Source organism: Pelophylax lessonae (assembly GCF_965119305.1).
Source record: "Pelophylax lessonae genome assembly, chromosome: 2".
In the NCBI taxonomy this organism is placed as follows: domain Eukaryota; kingdom Metazoa; phylum Chordata; class Amphibia; order Anura; family Ranidae; genus Pelophylax; species Pelophylax lessonae.
In genome coordinates, this window is record NC_138769.1 from 41,966,661 (window position 1) to 41,989,837 (window position 23,177).

Here is a 23,177-nt window from a genome sequence, read left to right on the forward strand (position 1 = left end):
TTTCTTAGAGGGAGGGAGGAGGACAAAAAAATGTTATAAGGAGTTAAATACCACTTTAAACTGCTGGCATCTCAGTACCAAATATCCAGAGTAGATGGGGGGGGGATAGTTGCAGCAACAAATATACAGTGCAATAGTTGGTTCAAATACTGCTGCTGGACATCTTGGTCTGCTTAGAAGCTCCTTTTTTTTTTTTGTAATAATGTAGAAATTTGTAGGTTGCCCACTAGACAAAAAGTGGAGTAACCAGAGCCTCAATAAAACATGTAAACCAGGCATGTCCAACCTGCAGCCCGGGGGGCCACATGCGGCCCAGAACCCCAGGCAATGCGGCCCACTGCCCCCTGACAATTTTTTTTTTTTTTTGCTGGGGAGGAAGAAATTCGGGTCGGGGGCATGGCCACAGCGGCTTCCAACTAACGGTAGCCTCGGAGGGGGGGGGGGGGTGAGCATGTGCAGTGTTTCTGACTCTTACCACCATGACCACTTCAAATCTAGGACAGTTGAGGTGGAAATAGGAAACTCCTTCATAAAATTTCTTTGACCATTAATAAAATTGGTTTAATGGTATATAGGTGAAGGAAACTATACATACAATTATAAACTCATTGGGGGCGGAGCCAGGTCTGGTTGATTCCATCATTCGAAAAGAAGAGGGGAAGGAAGTTGGGGTACCGCTAAATAGTAGAATAGAGAAAAATTAGAAAAGACGAGGGGAAGGAAGTTGGGGTACCGCTAAACGGTTTAGTAGTATGGGAAAAGCGGGGACAACACATTTTTCTCATAGGGGTTTAGATATACTTTAAAGCTGAAATTTATTCTACTTATTTTTCTTTTCCCAGTTCCTTTCTCCCTCCTCATTAACTTTCACAATGAATTAATAAAATAAAAACTTTCATTGCATACCAATTTTACACCCTGGGTTTCCATGGTTCTCTATGCGTGGAAGGCAGATGATGTCTGGTGGGAAGGGCTGGCAGTATGCTGTACATAGCTTCTTAAAAAAAAAATAAAAATCACTGCACCCTGATTCCTCTCAAGAGCCCTTAGGCTGGCCATACATTATACAATTTTCTTGTACAGTTTTCTTTTAGATTTGCCAAAACCATAATAATATAGGGGTGCACCAAAATGAAAATTTCAGTACCGAAAACTCAGGATGCATTTGGCCAAAACTGAAATTGACAGCTTTAAAAAAATACAATTATTTTTTTAAAAACTGTTGATTTCAGATGAAAAATTTCGGCAGCCGAAATTTCGGTGCATCACTAATATAATATGAGGTCAAACTTAAATAGTTTCAATTTGTATGCAGTCAGGCAGTAGCGGTGCGCATCAATTCGATTCGATTACGATTATTATGTCAACAATTCGATTTGATTCAGCGATGCATCACGATTACTGCCCATGGTTTGAATAAAAAAAAAATTCAAGCAATCAGTACACCATTTTTTATTGTTCTCTGTTAAAAAAAAAAAAAAAAACACTCCCTGATGGTATCAAAGTTTAAACACCGCAGACAACTTAAAGAGGAGCTCCGGTCTCCCCATAATACTGGAGGAGATGGTCAGAGCCTGTAGACCTACTACAAGAGAGGGTCAGAGAATGCAGACATGATAAAAGAGAGGGTCAGAGACTGCAGACCTACTACAGGAGATGGTCTGACAATGCAGACATGATACAAGAGAAGGCCAGAAACTGCAGACATGATACAAGAGAGGGTCAGAGACTGCACAAATACTTAATTGAAACCTTTTTTGTATAATTTATGGTTAATTAACCTTTTTGAAGCCAATCCCGTCCGATCCCTAGCTGCGCTGTCAGCTATGGCTTCGCTGTGGAGGAGGTTGCAGAGGACACAGGTGGGTGCAGTTCCTCTGACTGCGTTGCCCAGCTCTCCTGGTTCACTTGGCTTACTTAGCCTTTGGTTGCAGCACCCTGCTGTATGGCCTACTCATTGCTTTTGGATAGGGGTTCTTCTGACACCTCCATAGAAGCCCACCTGACTCCTAGGAAGAGATCTTCTGGCTACTGGCTGGGGTAGCTCTCACCCCTGGTTGAAACCACCTGTAGCAATATTGGCTAGTTTTCACGTGCATTCTTGTTCACTAATTTTCTCTTACGTCCTCCGACAGTCGCTGCCTCCTCTAAGTCATCACTATTGGGTATTGACTTCCGCTCCGCAGGAGTAGCTAGGCATAAGACTTAGTCAAAATAACAAAAGCATTTGCATAGACACACCCATGGGGGCTGTCCCACTGGTCAATACCCCCCTGCAGTGAACACTCCCAACTCAGTTTGTTTCTGCCTAGCGTCAGGAGTACTTAGGCTTTCCCTGTGCTGGGGCTACAGTCTCAGCCTTTCTAATCTCTTTTATTTGATTTTCTTTAAAAATGTCAGTTTTTTCTTGTTATACTAGCTGTTTATTTTGTCAGCTTTAGTTTTTAGTCAACTCTTCGGATGAAGATGGATTCTTGCGGAGCTGGGAATCGGACTGACCGCCCTGGTTCTCCAGGGCAGAGGTTAGATGGACCCCCAGCCCGCCATCGAGCGTTCAGCCATGTGTTCATCCTGGCATTATGAACGACCCATCCCTGCTCGCAGCAGGGATGCAGCCTGTGAGGTGGCTACCTCACTGGACACATCTGCGGTGCTGCAGTGTCCTGTCCTTGGCTAACAGCATTCCCTGTCAGATGAGGACAGTGGCTTTCCGTTCATAGAGGCACCCCACGCCATCTGGTACAAGCAAGTACTTCTGTGTGGGGCCTCTGTCGGGGGTGGCAGTCCTGTGTTGCTGTGTGTCCCCCATGTCTGTGCCTGTGTGGGGCTCCCTGTGGCGATCCCTGCGGGGGTCTTTTGTACATGCGCTGCAGTGCTGTGTATTGTTGGGGGCCCCTTCCCCTGTGTCAATTCGGTGTTTTTCTGGGGGTGCAGACGATGTGTGTGGCGGCCGCAGCGGGGAAAAACCGCGCGGTCCGCCATTTTTAATATGGGCATGCATGTCTGGCTTCACTGTGGGCTACATTACATGCTGTTTTGGTGCCATCCGGCGCCATCTTGCGTGTGGCAGGCCGATCGTTCCGAGCACATGTTCGGCGGCCATTTTCCCGAAGCCTCCCATTCAGTTCTATAGGCAGCCATTTTCCCTGGGTTATTGCAGCTTAGCCTCTTATGACTTCCTTTTCCTCTGAAGCAGCGATCAATGTGGTAACACTCTGTGGGGCTCTGCAGACTGTCTCTTCCATAACTTTCTGTTTTGTCATTCCTGGCTCAGTTTCTTCTCCTTTTGGTGGTCTTTAGTCACTGTACATATAGCGGTGGGCTGCGCACTCCGCAGCGGTATTAAAGTGCCAGTACCTTTTATTGCACTGTTGTTTTCTAACTTGGGCAATGGATTCTCAGGACAGCAAATTTCCTCCAGCTCTGGTGGGGGACCCCAGTCCGGCTGGGGCCCCTGTTATACCTGACTTGGCCGCTGTAATGGCGTCTTTAGTGTCCAAAATGGAGGTACTGATGGCTGAACGTGCTGCTAGGAAAAGACCCAGATTATCTATCTCCTCTGATTCAGATGGTGATGTGGCTGCTGCGGCGGGCGTGCCCTTTTCAGGGTCTCGCTCATCCTTGGACCCTCTGGGGTCTGAGGGGGAGGCAGAGGTGGAGGGGGTTGATGTTTCTCCCTCAGGGTAGCCTGCAGAACGCGCGACCATGGATGAGTTGATTGTTTCTGTAAAAGAAACACTACACTTTGAGGATGAGCCCAGTCCTCCGGGCATTGTGTCCTCTTTTGGTACACATAGGACCCGCAAGTCGGCGCAGGTTTTTCCCTGCCCCGCTGAGTTTCATTACACTGTGAATGAACTGTGGCGCACTTTAAAACGTCCATTCATGGTTCCTAGTCGGTTTAAACTACTTTATCCCTTTGCGCCGGCTACGGAATCGCGATGGTGTGTGCCTCCACAAGTGGATCACACTGTGGCCGTCTTAAACAAGGCTACCTTGATTCCTACTGAGGAGACCCCGGTTTTTCGGGATCCCACGGACAGAAGGTTGGAGTCTCTAGCCCGCCATTCCTACACGGTGGCGGGTTCCTTGCTCAAACCTGTTTTCGCGTCCGTTCTGGTGGCTCAGGCGGTGGCTGATTGGACTAAGGTGCTTAGATGCAACCTCGCGTCTGATTCTGCCCCCCCTGCCACGCTGGCTATGGTGGATCAAATTCACAAGGAGTCATGTATTTGTGCGATGCGGCCTTAAATGAGGCCACTTTGGTAGCACGCCTACCTAGTGTTGCGGTGCTTAACTGTCGACTGATCTGGCTGAAGAGCTGGTCGGCTGACCAGACATCACGGAAAACGGTTGCTGATTTTCCTTATGCAGGTTCTCGCCTTTTTGGCGAGGCCTTGGATACCTTGGTAAAAGGTGTCACGGGGGGTAAGAGCACCATGCTGCCCCAGAACCCCAAGAACAAGTCCTTTCGTGGCAAGCAGGGTTCCACCTCTCGACCCAATCAAGGGTCCTTTCGTGCCTTTCGGAATCAAACCAAAGGCAAGCCCTTCAAGAGCCAAGGTAGACAGAAGAAGCCCTGGGCAGGCAAGCAAAAGTCCGGCAATGCCGGTACGGCGGGTCAATCCGCCTCTGCCTGAAGAGGCGCCCTCACACGTTTCAGGGGTGGGGGGACGTTTGCGCGGTTTCCTCCAACCTTGGCTGCTCCGAATTCCGGACAGGTGGGTTCAGGAAATCATTGATCAGGATACAAGATCGAATCCCTTTCCCGGCGGACAGATTTTTTCCCTCAAATCTTCATTTGACCCCGGGGCGCCTGCAGGACCTGCATCAAGCGGTGCAGGACCTCCTTGCCCAGGGGGTGATTGTCCCGATGCCTCATCGGGACAGGTTTCGGGGGTTTTATTCCAATCTGTTCACTGTGCCCAGAAAGGAGGGCAAGGTACGTCCTATTCTGGACCTAAAAGCGCTGAACCGCTTCGTGCGCGTTCAGAAGTTCCGTATGGAATCTCTCCGTTTGGTGGTGGCCTCCCTGAGCCCAGGGGAATTCCTGGTCTCTATAGACCTGAAGGATGTGTACCTGCACGTCCCCATTTTCGAGGGTCACCAGAGGTACCTTCGTTTCGCAATCGCGGAGGACCACTATCAGTTTGTGGCGTTACCTTTCGGTCTCGCTTCGGCTCCAAGGGTCTTTACCAAAGTGTTGGCGCCTGTTCTGGGCCTGCTAAGGGCACAGGGCATTGCGGTCTTGGGGTATCTGGACGATCTCCTCTTAAGATCAAGTGTCAGCCAGAACCTACTGCGCGATCTGTCCACCACGGTACAGATGCTCCAGGAGTTCGGATGGACCATCAACGTACAGAAGTCGACCTTGTCTCCTTCGGTTCGTCTTCCCTATCTGGGAATGATCCTGGACTCTGCCCAGGCAAAGGTAATCTTGCCGGAGGACAAGCCCCGGACCCTGCAGGATGAGATCAGGTCCCTCAGGGACAATCCGTCTTCGTCGCTCAGGACCAGCATGTGGCCCCTGGGGTTGATGGTATCAGCCTTCGAGGCGATACTCTTTGCTCAGTTTCACACACGGTCTCTTCAGGCGGAGATCCTGGCCAGGTGGGACAGACTACCTCAGTCCTTGGATCTGAGTGGCTCATTGAGTCGCCGGACCAGAATGGATCTTCTGTTATGGCTCCAGTCCCCGGCAGTGTCGGAAGGCAAATCTTTCCGTCCGTTACTGTGGACAGTGATCACCACGGATGCCAGCCTGTCGGAGGCTGGGGTGGAGTCCTGGGCAACCTGTCTGCCCAGGGCACTTGGTCAGGGGAGGAATCCTCCCTTCCGATCAATGTGTTGGAATTGAGAGCGATAAAACTCTGTCTCTTCCAGTGGTCGGAAGGACTTCGGGGCTGTCCTGTTCGGGTACAGACGAACAATGCTACCGCGGTGGCTTACATCAACCACCAAGGGGGCACCAGGAGTCGGGCCGAGACTCATGTCCCGCCGATTTCAGCAGTTCACATTCCGGGTGTGGAGAATGGGCAGGCCGACTAGCTGAGCCGCCAGACCCTGGACCAGGGGGAATGGTCCCTGCACCCGGAGGTTTTCCAAATGCTGTGTGCGAAGTGGGGATCCCCGGACGTGGATCTGTTTGCGTCTCAGCTAAACCACAAGGTGGAAAGGTTCGTGGCAAGAACGCGCAATCCTCTGGCAGACGCCTCAGATGCGTTGGTGGCCCCTTGGCATCAGTATCGTCTGATGTATGCCTTTCCTCCGATTCAGTTGTTGTCCAGGTTCCTTCGCAGGCTAGCCTCGGAACCGCACCTGGTGATTCTGGTAGCGCCGGACTAGCCACGCCGGTCCTGGTACGCCAACATTGTTCACCTGGCAGTGGCACCTCCTTGGCGGCTGCCAATGCGGGAAGATCTACTGTCTCAGGGACCGATCTTCCATCCTGCTTTACAGTCGCTGGCTTTAATGGCCTGGCTGTTGAGACCCAGGTCCTGAGAGACAGGGGTCTCTCCCCTGAGGTCATTCCTACTCTGATCAAGGCTAGGAAAACCTCATCTGGTAAAATCTATTACCGTACCTGAAAAGCTTATTTTGCCTGGTGTGAGTCCAGGGGGTTCTCCCCTCGCTCATACTCGGTGTCAAGAGTGTTGGCTTTCCTCCAGTCTGGGGTGGACCAGCGCTTGGCGCTGGCCACGATAAAGGGCCAGGTGTCTGCACTGGCTATTCTTTTCCAACGCCCTGTGGCGTCTCATTCCTTAATTCGCACCTTCATTCAAGGTGTGCGACATTTGGCTCCTCCCAGGGGGGAGCATTTACCTCCATGGGACTTGAACTTGGTTCTGTCTGTGTTACAGTGTGCTCCCTTTGAAAACACCCGGGAGATATCGTTGCCTCTGCTGTCTAAGAAGGTTGCCTTTTTAGTGGCGATCACTTCGGCTCGCTGAGTATCGGAACTGGCGGCGTTGTCTTACTTGGTAATTCACAAGGATAAGGTGGTCTTGCGACCACATTCGTCTTTTCTTCCTAAGGTGGTCTCTGAGTTCCACCTTAATGAGGACATTGTCCTGCCTTCGCTTTGTATGAAGTCTAAGCATCCTAAGGAGGTTGCTTTGCATTCCTTGGATGTTGTCAGGGCGATCGGGGTTTACCTGTCGTCTATGGAGTCCTTTCGGAAGACGGATTCCCTCTTTGTCCTTCCTGAGGGACCTCGGAAGGGCATGGCTGCGTCTGCAGCGACCATTGCCAAATGGATCAGACAGACCATTGAACAGGCTTATGCTTTGAAGGAACGGGTTCCACCCTTCCCTGTTAAGGCGCACTCTACCAGATCTTTGAGTGCCTCCTGGGCCTATTGGCATCGTGCCTCGGTGGCCCAGGTGTGCAAGGCTGCGACTTGGTTGTCGGTGCACACCTTTTCCAAATTCTATAAGGTGGATGTTCTGGCATCAGCTGATGCCTCCTTTGGCCGCAAAGTTCTCAGTGCGGCAGTGCCATAAAGGACCCTTGTGTTTTTTAAAGGACCCTTGTGTTTTTTGTGAGTCCCTGGCTGTTGGGGTGTTATCCCCTGGGTTATTTGCTTTCCTGTGCTGTTGCTCCTGTTGAGCCTTGTTTTCTGTTGCCCAGAAGGTTCTCTTACTGTGCGGGTAAGGTTCCTTTCTCTGATGTGGGTACTGCGTTGCCTTTTCTAAGGTTGTCTCCCACCCCTCATGTCTACACTGCTTTGGGACATCCCAATAGTGATGACTTGGAGGAGGCGGCGACTGTCGGAGGACGTAAGAGAAAACGGAATTTTTGTAAAATCTTACCTGTAAAATTCCTTTCTCTGAGTCCTCCAGCAGTCGCCGCCCCCGCCCCCCTTTTGGGGTTGTTTTCTTGTTTACCTACTGCTATTCTACCAAACTGAGTTGGGAGTGTTCACTGCAGGGGGGTATTGACCAGTGGGACAGCCCCCATGGGTGTGTCTATGCAAATGCTTTTGTTCTTTTGACTAAGTCTTATGCCTAGCTACTCCTGCGGAGCGGAAGTCCATACCCAATAGTGATGACTTAGAGGAGGCGGCGACTGTCGGAGGACTCAGAAAAAGGAATTTTACAGGTAAGATTTTACAAAAATTCAGTTTTTCCATTTGTTTACCAATTGGTTTATTTATTATTCACCTTTTTGGTCACATTTTCCATACTAGTAGTTACTTACCTATACCTATAAGGTCACTGTCACTAATTTGCACTTATTCATTACTGCATAATTATTTATTAATAATATTTATTATTGGTTATTTGTGCATTGTACCATATATTGGCTTTCGGAATATTGGTTTATTCTATTTATAGGATATACTTTATTTATAAGGTCACTGCCACCACATTTGCACCTATTCACTATATTAATTCACAATTTTATTTATTTATTAATATTTATTTTTGGGCATTTTGTGCATTGCACCAATACTAGTTTTAAATATTGGTTCATTATATTTATATGACATACTACACCCTATTTATTTCCCTTTATTTATTGTGCAGCGCCAAATTACCTCCCCATTCACCTTAATCATGGGAAATGTAGTTCTAAAACATCTGGGGTGCCAAGGTTCGCTGTCACTGGACTAGGTAATGCTGAATGTCCTCCAGGCAGAAAATGAGGCGGGCTCCCTCTGACTTGCTACAGCTCCTAATGCACACTATGAGAAGCTCGCAGTGTGCAGGGAAATCAGAGTAAGCAATTTCTGTATGCGCTAAGCCTGTACATCTGTGCAAGACTGAAGAGAAAGCTGGAGTTCAGCTTTAAGGAACATCTGTGCACCTCGAACAGCCTGGATAAATTAACGGTTCCAGAGCAATCACAAAGTTTTAACTGACCATTAACCTCCTGCGATTATCGCTGCAGCTGCCGGCTGATTAATCTGTCAGCACTTAGCGAGCACACCTTCTCATATGTACCGTGTGCATGAAATGACTTTGGGATCCCATAATGAGTGTCGGAATCAGTTTTCTGCCTTGCGCTTGCAGGATTGTATGAAATCCTGCAGTCAGTCTTGGGAGATTCGGGTATGGATTAAACACAGAACACAGCTTCTTTGCGTCTCTTGTTATTGATTTTTACATTGAATTAAATGGTCTGCCCTTCCCTGTGGCTTATTAGGACTCATTGTACTGTTCCGCCTATAAATAAAGTCAGTGCAGCTTCCCAGTGACCGCCAGGCCTGTACTGAGTGCACTGCATTATGGCCAGACATCCAGATCATTTGCAGCAAATTAAGCAAGTTTGCGAGTACACTTTCATCTTTTACTCCATTTTTCTTTTTGTTCTATTGGAGTTCTGCTGCCATCCTAAATGCTCCTGTTGTTTTAGTATGTTCTTTCTTTACATCCTCTGCATATAGACTGTACATATCCTTGCATAAGGTGCTAGATCAAAGAGGGAATCCCAGGACATCCCTTTATTTATTATTTATTTATTTTAGGTACTTATATAGCGTCGTCAATTTACGTACGCAGCGCTTTACATATACATTGTACAATCGCATCAGTCCCTACCCTTGAGGAGCTTACAATCTAAGGTCCCTAACTCACATTCATACATACTAGGGATCGACCAATTATCGGCAACACCGATATATCGGGGGCTGATATGCACTTTCCCCGATATATCGGAATTGGCCCCCTGAGGTTACCGATATTGACGATATTTAGGGAAAGTGCATGTCCTAGGGGGATGCCTGCAGCTAGAGGTATCACCCCGGTACCGGCGTCCATAGCCGGCGGTCGGCTGTCTTTTAATATCAGCCGATGTGGCTCAGAAGCCGCTCGGCTGTCATTACAAGGAACGGGGACGTCTACCCCCCCCCCCCCTCCCTCTTGCTGCCTTCCACGGCTCGCCCGGGTCTCCCGATCCACCAGGAGACCCGGGCAACCAGCCTGCACGGCCGCCGAACAGAAGACCTGATCAAAGCCGCATTAGATTCGGGTCTCCATGTCATGACATCACTTTCGGGTACTCATTCCGGGCCAAATTCAAAAACATGACAGCATTCAAAACTTGGCGTTTTGGATGCTTTTAAGTTCAGAGCCCCCAGATCCCTCCACAACAGTACCTGTGAAGAAAATTTTTTTTTTCTATAAATGTCCGAAAATATCGGCCAATACCGATATCCGATGACCAAAATATCAGTATCGGCATTAAAAAAAAACTATATTGGTCGATCACTAATACATACACATACTAGGGCCAATTTAGAGAGGAGCCAATTAACCTACTAGCATGCTTTTGGAGTGTGGGAGGAAACCGGAGTACCCACGCAGGCACAGGGAGAACATGCAAACTCCAGGCAGGTAGTGTCGTGATTGGGATTCAAACCAGCGACCCTTTTGCTGCTAGGCAAAAGTGCTAACCACTACCTAAAACATTGCAATGGGGTTCCCCAGAACACTTTCAGGCTAGCCACACAAATTTAATTGAACGACTCTGGTTAAACACTGACTTTTTTGTTACATACACTTGCAGATACATGGCCATAGGCACACTGCTATGTCAGGGCACCTCTGAGAAGTGTGGTCCTATACTCTACCAATAAACATATACAGTGATGTGAACAAAAATAAACTGACCCACCACCAAACTGGTCATGCTGAGCGATGTTACAGGCAGCATTACATTGTCCACTTCTGTCACATGTGCTCAGGGTAAACCTGCTCTCATCTGTAAAATGCACAGAGTGCCAGTGGCGGACCTGCCAATTCTGGTGTACAATGGCAAATGCCAATCATGCTCCACATTGCCAGGCATCCAGCTCTGCGAACTGCTGCAGGAGTCAATATAAAGTTAACAAACCCCCAAATTGCTTTGCAGAACGCAGTGCGAATTGTGGAATTGGATCGAATGGGTCTGAACACCCATGCCATCCGATTGCAGTGCAGACCAAAAAAGGGTCCTGCACCATTTTGATGCGAATGCAATGTGATTTCAGCCATAAAACTGTATAGCTGAATTTGCATTGCACAGACATTGCATGTAATGCGCAAAAGAATGCGGCACGAATCACATGCAATGTCTGCATGTTTCTTGCCTGACCCTCCTTTTCCTCCCCTCCAGTGTGTTTGTTTTTTTTTTTAATGCTATTTCTGAACACATATAAGGTGTTGAAAGATAGCGACAGGCAGCAGTGCTGGATCAGCAATATAGAGTAATAGTGCATACTGTGCCAGATAGTGGAAGAGAAAGCAATGCTAGATCAATAAAATAGAGTGACAGTGTATTCCTTTTTTTTTTTTTCTTTTTATTGGGCTTTTTGTCATAAAGGTACAAAAAGTTCACCAACAAGGTGCTAAAAATTTAAAGTGAGATACAAAGATATTCGAAAATCAAAAAGAAAAACATAACATCAAAAACATCCCCATCCCCCAACTGTTACTCTTCACTGTGATAGCATAGCATATGTGAGTGGCCATACCTGAGTATACGGTTCCAGTATGTACAAAAAGGACAACAGTACCAGCCCCCAGACAGAGGACCTACCCAAAGTGACACTGTCCATGTCATTAATTCAAGTAGTTCCAGGATTATATAACGAACATCAGAGAACATCAAGGGGTACAAGACAGTGAATACCTTGTCAGATAGTGGAGGAGGAAGCAGTGCTGGATCAGTAATATAGGGTGACAGTGTATACCTTGTCAGATAGTGGAGGAGGAAGCAGTGCTGGATCAGTAATACAGAATGACAGTGTATACCTGGTCAGATCATGGAGGAGGAAGCAGTGCTGGATCAGTAATATAGGACGACAGTGTATACCTGGTCAGATCATGGAGGAGGAAGCAGTGCTGGATAATTAATATATTGTGACAGTGTATACCTTTTCAGATAGTGGAGGAGGAAGCAGTGCTGGATCAGTAATATAGGGTGACAGTGTATACCTTGTCAGATAGTGGAGGAGGAAGCAGTGCTGGATCAGTAATATAGGGTGACAGTGAATACCTGGTCAGAAAGTGGAGGAGGAAGCAGTGCTGGATCAGTAATATAGGATGACAGTGAATACCTGGTCAGAAAGTGGAGGAGGAAGCAGTGCTGGATCAGTAATATAGGGTGACAGTTTATACCTGGTCAGATAGTGGAGGAGGAAGCAATGCTGGATCAGTAATATAGGGTGACAGTTTATGCCTTTTCAGATAGTGGAGGAGGAAGCAGTGCTGGATCACTAATATAGGGTGACAGTGTATACCTGGTCAGATCGTGGAGGAGGAAGCGGTGCTGGATCAGTAATATAGGATGACAGTGTATACCTTGTCAGATAGTGGAGGAGGAAGCAGTGCTGGATCAGTAATATAGGGTGACAGTGAATACCTTGTCAGAAAGTGGAGGAGGAAGCAGTGCTGGATCCAGTAATAAAGGGTGACATATAACCTGTCAGATAGTGGAGGAGGAAGCAGTGCTGGATCAGTAATATAAGGTGACAGTGAATACCTTGTCCGAAAGTGGAGGAGGAAGCAGTGCTGGATCAGTAATATAGGGTGACAGTGAATACCTGGTCAGATCATGGAGGAGGAAGCAGTGCTGGATCATTAATATATTGTGACAGTGTATAACTTTTCAGATAGTGTAGGGGAAGCAGTGCTGGATCAGTAATATAGGGTGACAGTTTATACCTGGTCAGATCGTGGAGGAGGAAGCAGTGCTGGATCAGTAATAAAGGGTGACATATAACCGCTCAGATAGTGGAGGAGGAAGCTGTGCTGGATCAGTAGGGTGACAATGTACAGTATATAGCAACGCACAAACAGAGATAAGGCTGCCCTTTTCTTCTTAAAGGTACAATCTTTCGTAAAACATCAGCATGTTTCTTGCATGTCCCTCTTTCTTTTGCTCCCTTTTAGTATGTTTTCTTTTGTGAAAATTTCTGAACACATTATATAAGTTGATGAAGACTAGGGAGGAGGAAGCAGTACTGGATCAGCTATTCAGAGTAACTGTGTATACCTTGGCAGATAGTGGAGGAGGAAGCAGTACTGGATCAGCTATTTAGAGTAACTGTGTATACCTTGGCAGATAGTGGAGGAGGAAGCAGCTGGAGATCTGTAATATATGGTGACAGTGTATACTGTATTTTTTTTTTTTTGTTATCTGTGTCCCATAGCCAAAATAAGAAGTGAGAGGAAATTCTTCCAAAGTAAGCGAATCCCTGGTTGTCACCAGAACTAGTTTCCTTCTATTACTGTTCTGGGGACAACCCAAAATATAGGCTTTTCTTTAACAGGTAAACGGGACAATTGGAGAGAGTGAATCTCTCTAATGGGGGCACAGGCAGCAATAAAAACCTGACGGGTTCCAGTCTGTCTCTACTCTGTTTCACCTAGAAGACTCTGGTTCAGCCGTATCTTGAGTATGCCATCCAGTTCTGGGCACCGGTCCTCAGAATGTGCTTGAACTGGAAAGAGTTCAGAGAAGGGCGACAAAGCTAATAAAGGGACAGAAGACCCTCAATTATGGGGAAAGACTACAAGCATTAAACTTATTTAAAACTTTTCAGTGAAAGGGAGTTTAAAAAGACACGCGTCCATTCATTGTAATTGGAATAGAAGCGGTTTAACCTTAAACTGCATAGAGGGTTCTTTACTGTCAGAGCGGTAAGGATGTGGAATTCTCTTCCACAAACAGTGGTATCAGCAGGGAGTGTCGATACTTTCAAAAACTATTAAATGGTAGAGCTGCACGAGTCTGGATAAAATGAGAATCACAATTTATTTGCTTAGAATAAAGACCACGATTCTCGGCATAACCTCTTTCATGGTATACAAAAAAATTGAGCTAACTTTGTTTAGTTTTTTTTTTTTTTTTTTAAGTAATTGAAGTGTATTTTTTCCCCAAAAAGCTCGCCAGGGATAAACAGGTATGGTAATCAAATGAGGCTTGTCCACTGCAGTTCCTAAAATCCACTTGGTGTCAAATGTAGATCTCCGAAAAGAACAATAAAAGCTCCATAGTGTAAAACCATATGATTATCTTTATTTAAAAAATGGTAAATATTGCACTTACATCAATAAAACTTAAATCGGGCAAGAGATATAAAAAAAACAGCCGGCCGGCTCAATGCTGCACCCGTACTTCAGGGATCTCCGTAGCTATCAGTGATGTCAGCACGTTACGACCCGGGACGTTTTCGTCACAAATGACGTCGCCATTTGTGACGAAACGTTTTAGGTACCGACGTGCTGACATTACCAATAGCTACGGAGATCCCTGAAGTACGGGTGCAGCCGGCTTTATTTTATATCTTTTGCCCAAATTAAGTTTTATTGATGTAAGTGTAAAACCATAGGATTATCTTTATTTAAAAAATGGTGAATATTGCACATCAATAAAACTTCAATCGGGCAAGAGATTCAAAATAAAGCCGGCCAGCTCAACGCTGCACCCGTACTTCCGGTATCTCCGTAGCTATCGGTGATGTCAGCACGTCGGGACCCAAAACGTTTCGTCACAAATGGCGACGTCATTTGTGACGAAAATGTGCCGGGTCGTGACGTGCTGACATCACTGATAGATACGGAGATCCCTGAAGTACGGGTGCAGCGTTTAGCCGGCCGGCTGTATTTTTATATCTCTTGCCCGATTCAAGTTTTGTTGATGTAAGTGCAAAATTTACCATTTTTTAAATAAAGATAATCATATGGTTTTACACTATGGAGCTTTTATTGTTCTTTTCAGAGCTCTACATTTGACTTCAAGTGGATTTTAGGAACTGCAGTGGACAAGCCTCATTTGGTTACCATACCTGTTTATCCCTGGCAAGCTTTTTGGGTAAAAAATACACTTAAATGAATTAAAAAAAAAAAAACTAAACAAAGCTAGCTCAATTTTTTTTGTATACCATGAAAGATGTTATGCCGAGAATCGTGGTCTTTATTCTAAGCAAATAAATTGTGATTCTCATTTTATCCAGACTCGTGCAACTCTACCATTTAATAGTTTTTGAAAGTATCGACACTCCCTGCTGATACCACTGTTTGTGGAAGAGAATGCCACATCCTTACTGCTCTGACAGTAAAGAACCCTCTATGCAGTTTAAGGTCCCTGGCGAGCTGACCCTTAGTGGTCTTTTATTTCTGGTAAGCAGGTTTTTCATGCGGTGGTGGACGCATATTGTTGGTGGTGGAATTTCAGTATTTATCTCACATGTTGGTGTTATTATGGAAAGAATCTACATTTATCACTGACTTTGGACTTTCATAATTCACTCAATTGATTATTGCTTTATATTTATTTGATATATATTGATTCAACTTATTTATTTATTTATTCTTTATCACTCATTACAGCGCAACTTTTTGTTTTTGATATGCAATTATAAGCTCATCCCTTTTAACGGCAGATGAATAAACCGAGTATATGCAAAAGTAACAATGTTACTTTGTATCTCTCTATGGCCTCTTTCACACGGTCCGCCTCCGTAGGCGGATCCGTGTTGCTCAGCGGGGATCGATCCGCGATCCCCGCTGAGCCGGCGGATGACAGAGAGGGAGGTTTGCAGAGCGGAGAGGGAGGTGTCTCAGCCCTCGCTGCCCTCTATGGGCGGTCCGCTCTCATCCGATCTGATCACTGAACGGATGGAAAAATAGGGTTTCCATCCGTCCAGATTTCACGGACAGGATCGGATACGGGTGTCAGCGGAGGTGTCTCCGCTGACATCCGCTGCCCCATAGAGCTGCATGGAGGATCCAATCGGATCCGCCTAAAAAACTGACAGGCAGATCTGATCGGATCGCCCGTGTGAAAGGGCCCTATCTCCTGTCTGAATGGTGTTCATAAACCGAGTATAAGTTTTGTGTGAGACTTTTTTTATTTTTTGTTAGAAACAACTGTTACAGCTACGTCATTCACACAGCAACTCCCGGCTGTCCAAATGACAGCCGGAAGTTGCTGTGTAAATGCAGCAGCTGTAACAGCTGGCAAGTGTGTGTGTGTGTGTGTGTGTGTGTGTGTCGAAGGGGTTGGCGTTGGTGGAGAAGGAGAGACCATACTGCACATGCCTTGTGTACTTTGCAACGTTCTTTTTTTTCTGTGTGTATTACACTCGGAGTCCACAACTGGTTAATGTATTTTTTATAGAACCACACAGATGGATGCGGTTGAATCCACCCAATAATATGATCTTTCTCTTCATTTTCAGGAACAGGTTGTAAAAGGTTGTAGGGCCGGCCTCTGCCCGCTGGAAGATTTCCTGAACGCGCTCTCTGCCTATGCTCTGAGTCCAGAAGACTACAAGGAGCTCTGCTGCCTAACGGAAACAAGGAGTAGGACCAAGAAATAGTGCGACTATCTCCAGGATATAGCAAAGTATAGCTGAAACAAATGGACTGACCTAAAACGGACCTAAAGCTTTTCCTCCAACCTTTTTTTTTTTTATTAACCCCCCCCCCCCCCTCCCTTTCCAGGTCTGGAGTTGTTGGCACTGTGATTTGGCACTGGTACTCCTTGGTGATTGGTGCATACGAAAAGCATCAGCCTTATAGTATAGGGCAGTGGTCCTCAACCCTGGTCCTCAGGGCCCACTAACAGGCCAGGTTTGCAAGATAACTGAAATACATCCCAGGTGATATAATTTGCTGCTCAGTGATTGCAGTACTCTAGTCTGCATCTCCCCAAGGTAATACTTAAAATCTGGCCTGTTAGTGGGCCCTGAGGACCGGAGTTGAGGACCACTGGTATAGGGGATGGTGGGGAATGGGGTGAAATCCTTGCCGGTAAGAGCACAGAAAAATCGAGTATTTGAAATGCGGATCAATACCCGCATCCTCCACAAAAAAAAAAAGTATTTGAAATTCTTACTTGGAGCATTTTTCTTTCCATTAAAAAAAAATCTCGTGATTGCAGTCACTTGCAATGTGCCTTTGAACTTGCTAGATAAATTGACTACACTAGCACATCCCCCCCCCCCCCCTCCCTCATAGTCCTCTCCCTTCTGGGAGTATCTATATTGACCCAGCTCCTCCACCCCACCCCTTATTTCCCTATGTAACGTATTATGTAGCTGCAGGGGAGGAGTGAAGGGGAACATTATAGAGTGTCACTTGAGTCTGCTGGAGCGGCTGACATCACATCCAAGATGGCAGCACCCAGCAGCAGTCTCAGGGCTTTTCGGATATCTACACAAGGGAGGCTTTTATAGGTAAATAACATGCATATAATATGTCACACACACATATAATCCTAAAGTCTTGTCACCCCTCCTTCACCAAGGAGCCATTACCTTATCAGAAGCCCAAGATCTACTAGCAGATAAGTATTCAGATTAGGTTAAAGGGTAGCAAGATCAGGGCTTTAAAATTGGTTGGAGTACAATTTAAAAATATCTAAAGATAATATCTACAAAAATCATTATAATAATAAAGCTATGTTTAATTTATTAGCTCCTGATAGAGCAATGAGAGCTTAGAACCCCTGTCAGGTTATCATTGCTGTCTGTGTCCCTGCTGGGATGCTCCACCCTTTATATTTGTCACCAGAACTTAGAGTGAGGGAAAATCTTGAGTTGAAGCCAAAAAACAGGAATAGAGAGCAAATTTTCGAATGGGGACACTCTGGGCTGGGCCAAGGAGTAGGAAGAAAAGGTGGCCACTGTGGGCGTTTTGGCAGGAAGGGACACGAAATGAGCAGGAACTGCAACCTATGATACTAAAGTAGTTCACAGCTCTTGGTGGTGGGTCGCACTTTGGCTATTTGGCTTTTTGACTGGTGACAACTAAGATAGGATTTCCCTCGCTTTGGAGAAATTTCCTCTCACTTGCTGTTCTGAATACCGGACAGGAAATGAAGGGACGTTTCCCCAATGGGACACAAATTGCAAAACAAAAACCTGGAGTTTAATCATTCCTCACTTCATACAAAATGAAAAAAATGTTTGGGCTTTAGAGACTCTTTAAGCATTAGGTTCACTTTAAGATTTATGATGATGATGATGGACAAAGGGCGGAGACCTATAACAGCCAATCACATTTCAGTTGCAGTCAGACGACTGATTATTTACTGCAGTTTCTTTGCCTTAGTGAATCCTGATCCTTCAGAAGCCTGTCAGAACACCTAGTCAGACCTAGTTGACATGAGCAGGTCAGTAGCTGCTGTCATTGGGTGGAGTTGACATGGGCGGGTCTGTAGCTGCTGTCATGGGGCGGAGTTGACATGGGCGGGTGAATAGCTGCTGTCATGGGGCAGAGTTGACATGGACGGGTGAGTTGCTGCTGTCATGGGGTACGGTTGACATGTCAGTAGCTGCTGTCATGGGGTTGAGTTGACATGGGCGAATCAGTAGCTGCTGTCAAGAAGTTGAGTTTACTTTCTCATGGGGCAAAGTTTACATGGGCGGGTCAGTAGCTGCTCTCATGGGGTGGAGTTGACATGGGCGGGAGAGTTGCTGCTGTCATGGGGTACGGTTGACATGTCAGTAGCTGCTGTCATGGGGTTGAGTTGACATGGGCGAATCAGTAGCTGCTGTCAAGAAGTTGAGTTTACTTTCTCATGGGGCAAAGTTTACATGGGCGGGTCAGTAGCTGCTCTCATGGGGTGGAGTTGACATGGGCTAATCAGTAGCTGCTGTCAAGGGGTTGAGTTTACTTTCTCATGAGGCAGAGTTTACATTGGCGGATCGGTAGCTGCTGTCAGCGGGTGGAGTTGACCTGGATTGGTTGGTTGCTGCTCTCTTGATGGCAGAGTTGACATGGGCGGGTCAGTAGCTTCTCTAATGGGGTTAAGTTGACATGGGCAGGTCAGTAGCTTCTCTCGTGGAGCAGAGTTGACTTTGTCGGGTCAGTAGCTGCTCTCATAGGGCGGAGTTGACATGGGCGAGTCAGTAGCTGCTCTCATGGGGTGGTGTTGACATGGGAGAGTCAGTAGCTGCTCTCATGGGGTGGAGTTGACATGGGCGAATCAGTAGCTGCTGTCAAGGGGTTGAGTTTACTTTCTCATGAGGCAGAGTTTACATTTGGCGGGTCGGTAGCTGCTCTCAGCGGGTGGAGTTGACCTGGATTGGTTTCTGCTCTCTTGATGGCAGAGTTGACATGGGTGGGTCAGTAGCTTCTCTAATGGGGTTAAGTTGACATTGGCGGGTCAGTTGCTGCTCTCAGCGGGTGGAGTTGACCTGGATTGATTGGTTTCTGCTCTCTTGATGGCAGAGTTGACATGGGCAGGTCAGCAGCTTCTCTCGTGGAGCGGAGTTGACATGGGCGGGTCAGCAGCTTCTCTCGTGGGGCGGAGTTGACATGGGCGGGTCAGTAGCTGCTCTCATGGGGCGGAGTTGACATTGGCGGGTCAGTAGCTGCTCTCATGGGGCGGAGTTGACATTGGCGGGTCAGTAGCTGCTCTCAAGGGGCGGAGTTGACATGGGCGGGTCATTAGCTGCTCTCGTGGGGCGAAGTTGACATGTGCGGGTCAGTAGCTGCTATCATGGTGTTGAGTTGACTTTGGTGTATCAGTAGCTGCTCTCATCGGACAGAGTTGAGATAGGCGAGTCAGTAGCTGCTCTCATGGGATGGGGCTTGTAGATGTAAGCAGCGACACAACTGCCAGTGCTGTGAGTACCAAATTAATTTGCTCTTTTAGCTGTTGTCATATTGTCTCTTGTCCTATTGATTTACTACACATTTCTGCTATTTTTGTTATGTAATTCATACCACCAAAGTGTACCTGTCACTTGTGCATAATGGAGATCACCATCTTGTGGGTTCGTCTTAATGCAGCCAACTCAACTATGTAGAAACCTGTGACCTCACCAAGAAGGGTCCAGTGAGGTCAGATGCCCCTGTATAGGTCAGCTACATCGCTGTAATAGAGAGGAATGTCTGCCTGAATACTCATAGGAAACCAGTGGTTCCTGTCACCAAAACCATTGTGTCCTATAGTGAAGTGGCGGTTGGGGGAGTCAGGAAATCTACACCTCTGGAAGTACTTACTTTCTATCATTTTTTACCAAAATGTAAAATAGGCAAACCGGTATAAAGAGCGGTGGGATAATTACCCTTTCCACTGCCCACACTGCCAGAACCCTGATCCGTCCACAAGAAATTCCTGGCTGAAATTTGAAATTAAAACCGACACTTCTGGGAAACCCAAAGTTATCAGTGGTTCCGTCCCCTGGTCTACAATTACCAGATTTTCAAAATGCAATCTAGGGACACATACTTTTACTATCACCCACAAAATCATACCTGCACTTGTAGCTACTCCCACAAAATCATGCCCCCATTTATAACACCCTGAACCAATTGGTCACAGACTTTTGCAATGTGAGGCTGACACTGAAAATGTATAAAGATGAAATGCCTTGGACACTATGAGTGGAGAAATCATGTGGTTCACGTTCACAGGAGTCAGGAGTATGTAACGCAGGACAAAAGAGTCAGGAGTGCATGGTGTAGAGCAGTGGTCCTCAACCCTGGCCTACAGGGCCCACTAACAGGCCAGATTTTCAAGATAACTGAAATACATCCCAGGTGATATAATTTGCTGTTCAGTGATTGCAGTACTCTAGTCTGCATCTCCCCAAGGTAATACCTAAAATCTGGCCTGTTAGTGGGCCCTGTAGGCCAGGGTTGAGGACCACTGGTGTAGAGTGCAGGAATTAGAAGTATGTAAAGCACTGAGTGCAGGGGTCAGGGGTGTGTAGCACGCAGCATACAAGGTTCAAGGGTGTGTAACGCATGGAGTGCAGGGGGTCATAAGTGCGTAATGCATTGAGTGCAGGGGGTCATAAGTGTGTAATGCATTGAGTGCAGGGGTCATGAGTGGGTAATGCATTGAGTTCAGGGGTCACAAGAGTGTAAGGCACAGAGTGCAGCGGTCATTAGTGTGCAGGGATCAGGAGAGTGTAACACACAGAGTGCAGGGATAAGGAGTGTGTAATACAGGAATCAGGACAGTGTAACACAGAGTGCAGGGATTAGGAGTGTATTACACACTTAGGGGTTGATTTACTAAAGGCAAAATATACTGTGCAGTTTCCCTAGATCTGAGTGAAAGCTCTGCTGGTTTCTGTTATCCAATCCAAGCAAAAATACTGTTTTTTTTTTTGTCCTTGCACGTTTCCCTCATATCTATAGCAATTGCAGTGCACAGACTATTTGCCTTTAGTAAATAAACCCCATAGTGTAGGGATCAGAAGTGCATTGTGCAAAGTATAGTTGCCAGCAACATGTAATGCACAGGCCTGTGTAAATAGTAGAACCAAAAATGACTCCCTCCAAATAGAGAGATCTCTTCCCCTAAATCACCCCTAGTGCAAATCTCCCCCCTCCCCCAAACTACACACCACAAACCCCCTAAAGTCTACTTACTGTTTTTCAGATACAATAGCTATGTACAGCTGCTGTTGGTCACAGCTTGGGGACCTGCGGCACCCTGCACTCCCAGGCAGCTGGGAGTAACTCCAGGGGCACTTGTTTCCTGGCAACAGACCCCTCAAAATGGAGGGGAGACGAATGGTAATCATACTCTGGTCTCCACATCACCACTGAGTCCTGTAATGACTGGCATCAACTCACATACTTAGCGTTTTTGGAGATGAAGGCCTAGTGCCCAACTTGTGGTCCAAGGGCCCCATGTAGCCATTTGGTTGCCTTCAATGTGGCCCTTGGACCCCAGCAGTCAGCAGTGGGTTAGTTGATTTTGGAAATGATTTGTAATGACAGTGGTCTCAAACAGTCTGATGTCCCCAGTCTTTGACTGTCTCCTGCACCATGTCTTCAACCACATCTCTGGCATGTCTGCAGTTTCTGACTGGTCCCTCTAGTAAGTCTTTAGACTCTTACAGTCTATTTTAGCATTACATATACTTAATAATATGTACAGTCCATTAGGGAATACTTTTGAGGCTTCCTATACCTCACAAGTTGACAACCACTGCCTTAGAACCTCTCGGAACTTTAACATCTAGCATGATATATGGCCATAGTAAAACATAATGGTCTTTCTGGAGTTTTTTCCTGATTATTCTGGCCCCAGAAAGGATGTGATGGTGACAGGTACTCTTTGAAGTATAAGACTTGTGCAGCCTCCAGTACTTCAGCTGTGGCTGAGCTCTGGTTGCCGGGAGCATTACGGCAGCCAAGGTTCATCCATAAGTGTTAGGCTTGGTATTGGACAGTCCTGCACTGGAACCTCAGGTAAGCCTGCCTATTGGCAGAGCCAGTGAGCTTTGTTATTGCTACTGTATATTTTTTTTGTCTATAGGAACACAGGGAAAGCCGGGAACAGCTTTATTTAAACCAATGTCTACCTTACGTCAAGCTGTTTAAGATTTTATGGTTGCCCCTTTTTTTTTTTTTTTGATGAAAGTGAATAAAATTCTTCTGTCTTCCTATATGTGTGTGGAATTGTAACTGTTACTGTAGCAGTGCCAACCACTATTGTGATGGTTGGTTTCCCCAGCAGCTCATCAGGTATAGGATATGTATACTTACAATGTGCCAAGCTGGACCGATGGAAGTATGCAATACAGATAATTCCTGAAGTTCAGCTTTCAAGAGGACGACGTGCCCAAGGAAAAGGCAGGCCGGGGGAAAAGGACTATTAACCACTTAAGCCCCGGAAGATTTTACCCCCTTCCTGACTTGGCCCTATTTTGCAATTTGGCACTGCGTGATTTTAACGGACAATTGCATGGTCGTGCGACGCTGTACCCAAATGAAATTTGACGTCCTTTTTTTCCCCACAAACAGAGCTTTCTTTTGGTGGTATTTGATCACCTGTGCGATTTTTACTTGTTGCGCTATAAACAAAAAAAGAGCGACAATTTTGAAAAAAAATATTTTTCAAATTTTTTTTTATATGAAATTCCCCAAAAAAATGTAAAAATCAAAATTTTTTAACATTTTAGGCCAATTTGTTTTCTGCTACATGTTTGGTAAAAAAAAATCACAATAAGCGTATTTTGATTGGTTTGTGCAAAAGTTATTGCGTTTACTAACTACGGGAAAGATTTTTGTCATTTTTATTGTTTGGTTTTTTTAACGAGTAATGGCGGCGATCTGCGTTTTTTTTTTTTTTTTTTTGCGGGACTGCGACATTGCGGCGGACAGATCTGACCCTTGACTGACATTTTTGACACTTTTGGGGGTACCAGTGACATTACTACAGTAATCAGTGCTATACATATGCATTGTTACTGCAAAATGACACTGGCAGGGAAG

General features: G+C 46.2%; 1 protein-coding gene across 1 annotated transcript in view; it reads left to right on the plus strand.

The window, feature by feature from the left end:
* ACP6 (acid phosphatase 6, lysophosphatidic) overlaps positions 1–16,374 on the plus strand; it is a 93,974-nt gene extending 77,600 nt beyond the window's left edge. Inside the window, exon 11 of the mRNA XM_082245784.1 lies at positions 16,169–16,374. Coding sequence (XP_082101910.1) covers positions 16,169–16,309 — 141 coding nt within the window. The 3' untranslated portion in view covers positions 16,310–16,374. The remainder of the gene's footprint in view (positions 1–16,168) is intronic.
* The last annotated feature ends 6,803 nt before the right edge of the window (positions 16,375–23,177 follow it).